The sequence below is a fragment of the Lipotes vexillifer genome, unplaced genomic scaffold (assembly GCF_000442215.2).
Source record: "Lipotes vexillifer unplaced genomic scaffold, Lipotes_vexillifer_v1.1 scaffold916, whole genome shotgun sequence".
In the NCBI taxonomy this organism is placed as follows: Eukaryota; Metazoa; Chordata; class Mammalia; order Artiodactyla; family Lipotidae; genus Lipotes; species Lipotes vexillifer.
In genome coordinates this window covers 4,122,172-4,125,663 of record NW_006798383.1, presented here as the reverse complement: position 1 = coordinate 4,125,663, position 3,492 = coordinate 4,122,172, and the positions used below count along the sequence as shown (strand labels likewise).

Sequence of the window (3,492 nt, the reverse complement as noted above, 5' to 3'; positions counted from 1 at the left end):
CCGCTCCGCTGAGCCTGCGCGTCCGGAGCCTGTGCTCCGCAACGGGAGAGGCCACAACAGTGAGAGGCCTGCATACAGCAAAAAAAGAAAAAAAAAAAAAGGTGCATGCCCATCAGGGACATAAAAAGAATCACTTTCATCCAGCACACAGTCAGTAGTTCAGCTTCAATTCAATAGATCATTTCATGTCATTCCTTTTTTTTTTTTTTCTGTTAAAGGCAACAGAAATCCAAACATAAAAAATTGTGAGGGATACTACATATCTTCATTTATGTGTCAAATAATACTATTAAAAAGAGAAAATAAATTTAAAATTGGGAAGATCTTTCAGGTAAGAAAGTAAGGACTGAGTGGAAAGCATACAACAATATGATGGAAAAATGACTGCCTATTTAGAAATTTAACCTTCGTAACAGTTACTAATTTCCATAAGCAAATGACAGTTGGAATCAACTTTAGAAACAGTTTTCTATTACATACTAATACATACAATTGTAAAAAAAGCTATCAAAGCTTTTTCTCTTACACAGAAGTTTATAAATTTAAAATTTCTAGAGAATCTTGTACAATAAAAAAGGTTACAAAAAAGGCAGAACAGGTCAGATAAGTTTAAATTTTAAATCTTCTTTTTAAAAAAATCTCAGAGCTTACTCCTTGAAAGCATAAAAAAATAAAAGATGAAAAGAAAAGATGCAAAGAACTCACACTCTTCAAGTATCACACTAAAATAGATATCAAGCCCACAAAAATTATCCTTGACACAATCTTATCGTGTTCAACTACATGGAGTAAGTCTCTTGTTTTTCAAAAATTTTTCAATTGGTGTCCCACTACAGGAAGATACATTCACTTTGTGGAGTCATTAAAGAATTAAATCACATAGCATCAGCATGTCCACACAATCTGCCTGTGCCAGAAAATGTTTTACTATCTTCGTAGGTCCCTTTTCCTGTCCCATCCCATATTTTGTTTCCGAGCTGTAAATGTAACAACAGTAATTTTCTGCCACTTTCTGAGCCCTTTTTTGTGTCTTACATTTTTTATCTCCTTTAATTCTCACACACTGAGGAGCAGGTCTTACTGATGAGAAAAATGAGACATGGAACGATTAAGTAACTTGTCCAAGGTCACAGGCTGCTATTGAGGGAGCCAAGATATAGTCCAACTCTGGAGCCAGTGTCTTAATATTACACTGTTTCTGTTCAATAAAACATTTATACCATGACTGCCCATAATCACCTACTGCCTTCTAACTACCAGATGCCAGATGCCTTGAGGATTTATTTTTGCCTTTCCTAGATAACTGCATACTCACAGAACATTAATGGGTAAAAGAATCTAAACATTTAGGGAAATCTACGATTTTCCACCTCAGAAAAAGGAGGTCCAAAGACATTAAATTTCTCGAAGATCTCGAAGCTGGTTTGTGACAACCAGCAATAAAACACAATTCTTAACTCCCAGGAGTGATCTTCCCACTGCACTAAAAGCCCTGTCTACCATACATTCTATACTGTAAGCTCTTGTTGAAATCCATAGTCTACCCTCCACATTAGGCACTGAAGTTTACTTTGTCAACTTTCACAGCACACAGTAGCTTCAATAGCGCTCACAGGGGTGGGATAGGGAGGGTGGGAGGGAGGGAGACGCAAGCGGGAAGAGATATGGGAACATATGTATATATATAACTGATTCATTTTGTTGTGAAGCTGAAACTAACATACCATTGTAAAGCAATTATACTCCAATAAAGATGTTAAAATTTAAAAAAAATTAAAAAAATTAAAATAGCGCTCACAAGCAGGTAACACACATTCTTTCATTTCCACAAATATAAAGAGAAATGCACTATGTGCTAAGGCAACAGAATTACCCCAAATGTATATAATTTTGGCCCCTAGTCTTATCATAAAAACATAAATACATTAACATGTGACAAGTGCCATAGTAAGCAAGGTGAATACTGTGTTTTGAAAGCACACAGAAAAGAGTAGATATTTCAGACTAAGAATGAGGGGCTTTGAGATGCATTAGAGGCAGGGCAAAGGCAGACAGTGTGATGATGCTTAGAAAGAAGGAAAAATGCTATCACTTCTACCAATAGACATTAAAAAAAAACAAAAAAAGTAACAGTAAATATGGGGTCAGAAGACTTGAGATCAAATCTAGGCTGTGACTAGTGTGAATGTGAACAATTTGAGTCTCAGTGTCCTCATCTATGAACCTCATCTATGAAATGTAGATACTACTGACCTGCGTATCTCACAGAACTCTCATGGGGGCCAAATTATGTGAAAGTACTTTAAAAACTGCAGAGTCCTGTATAAACTTAAGTTATTTATATTTTCACTTCTAGGCAACCCTGTGGGTCCTTCCCCTTAAACTGTCTCATAAAATCCTCAACCTTCAGGACTAAAATATTCCGATGACATCATTCATATACTCCTTACAAGACAATAAACAGTTAACCCATGCCTTCCTATTGAAATGGCAAACCTCTTTCTACTGAAATGAACATCTGTATGTAAAAATGTGTGTGTGTATATATGTAGGTGCATGTTTTTTTTAATTGCTTAAGCCCTGAAATTGACTTCTAGTCAATGCTTATTATAATTATATTTAGAAACTAATACCAGATGCAGGTTTTCTTCGGAAAATTTTCTATCAGAAATTCCACTCCATTTTACAGTATGCTGTCAAGCAACCAAGAATAGTCTGCAAGTAGCAATCACTTTGCTCTCATCCCCAAGAGACTGGTTATGTATGAGCAATAGATACAACCAAATATATACTCTGGACCCCAAAAGGGAACTGCTTTAGTGTAAGTATACATACGAATGCAAACAGCTAGTACACAAACAGAAATCCACTGAAAAGTATAATGAGTTTCTGATTTGAAAATGCTTGAGGGCCACAACCAGACCCCTCCTTTAAATTAAAGAACACCCTCATTTCCTTTAACGTTTAACAGAACAGACGGTAAACCTTGCCTCCGTTTGGCAACCACTCTTTAAACTACATCCAGCCCCATTTTGTTCAACCTTAAACCCTACCTCTTAGCTACTGCTTGGATGATAACCTAAATAAAGTTCCAACGTACGTTTACGAAGTCAGAAGAAGGTCCAAGAGACAGGAACAGGACGCGGGAGCGAGAAATCCTCGTGCCACTCCGGGCCACGGGCTGTTTGATCTCACAAGTGCAACTTCCCGTTTCTCCCTCTTACCTTGTACACTTTCCCAAAGGCTCCGTCGCCCAATTCTCCTATAATTTCCCAAAACTCCTCGGGGTTTAGGTCCCTCTTCACATGTTCGTACTGCTTCTTCTTCTTCTCGCTCCCCAACTTGAAGATCTTACGGAAATTGAAGAAGGACATTCTTCCTCCCAACAGAGTTCCTTACACTTAAGGAGTAAAAACAACAATAAGAGGCAAAGTTTCTCCTCCCCGCTCTCCCGCGCGAACCCGGCGGGCGACGGCGGGCGCTGGCTGTCCG

At 38.0% G+C, this 3,492-nt stretch overlaps 1 protein-coding gene across 2 annotated transcripts in view; it reads right to left on the bottom strand.

The window, feature by feature from the left end:
• SLK (STE20 like kinase) overlaps window positions 1–3,485 on the bottom strand; it is a 56,392-nt gene extending 52,907 nt beyond the window's left edge. Inside the window, exon 1 of one of the 2 annotated variants that reach the window (XM_007470437.1) lies at window positions 3,225–3,485. In XM_007470437.1, the coding sequence (XP_007470499.1) occupies window positions 3,225–3,374 (150 nt within the window). In that variant the 5' untranslated portion in view covers window positions 3,375–3,485. The remainder of the gene's footprint in view (window positions 1–3,224) is intronic. The other variant, XM_007470438.1, reaches the window with a different exon arrangement.
• Window positions 3,486–3,492: the final 7 nt, after the last annotated feature.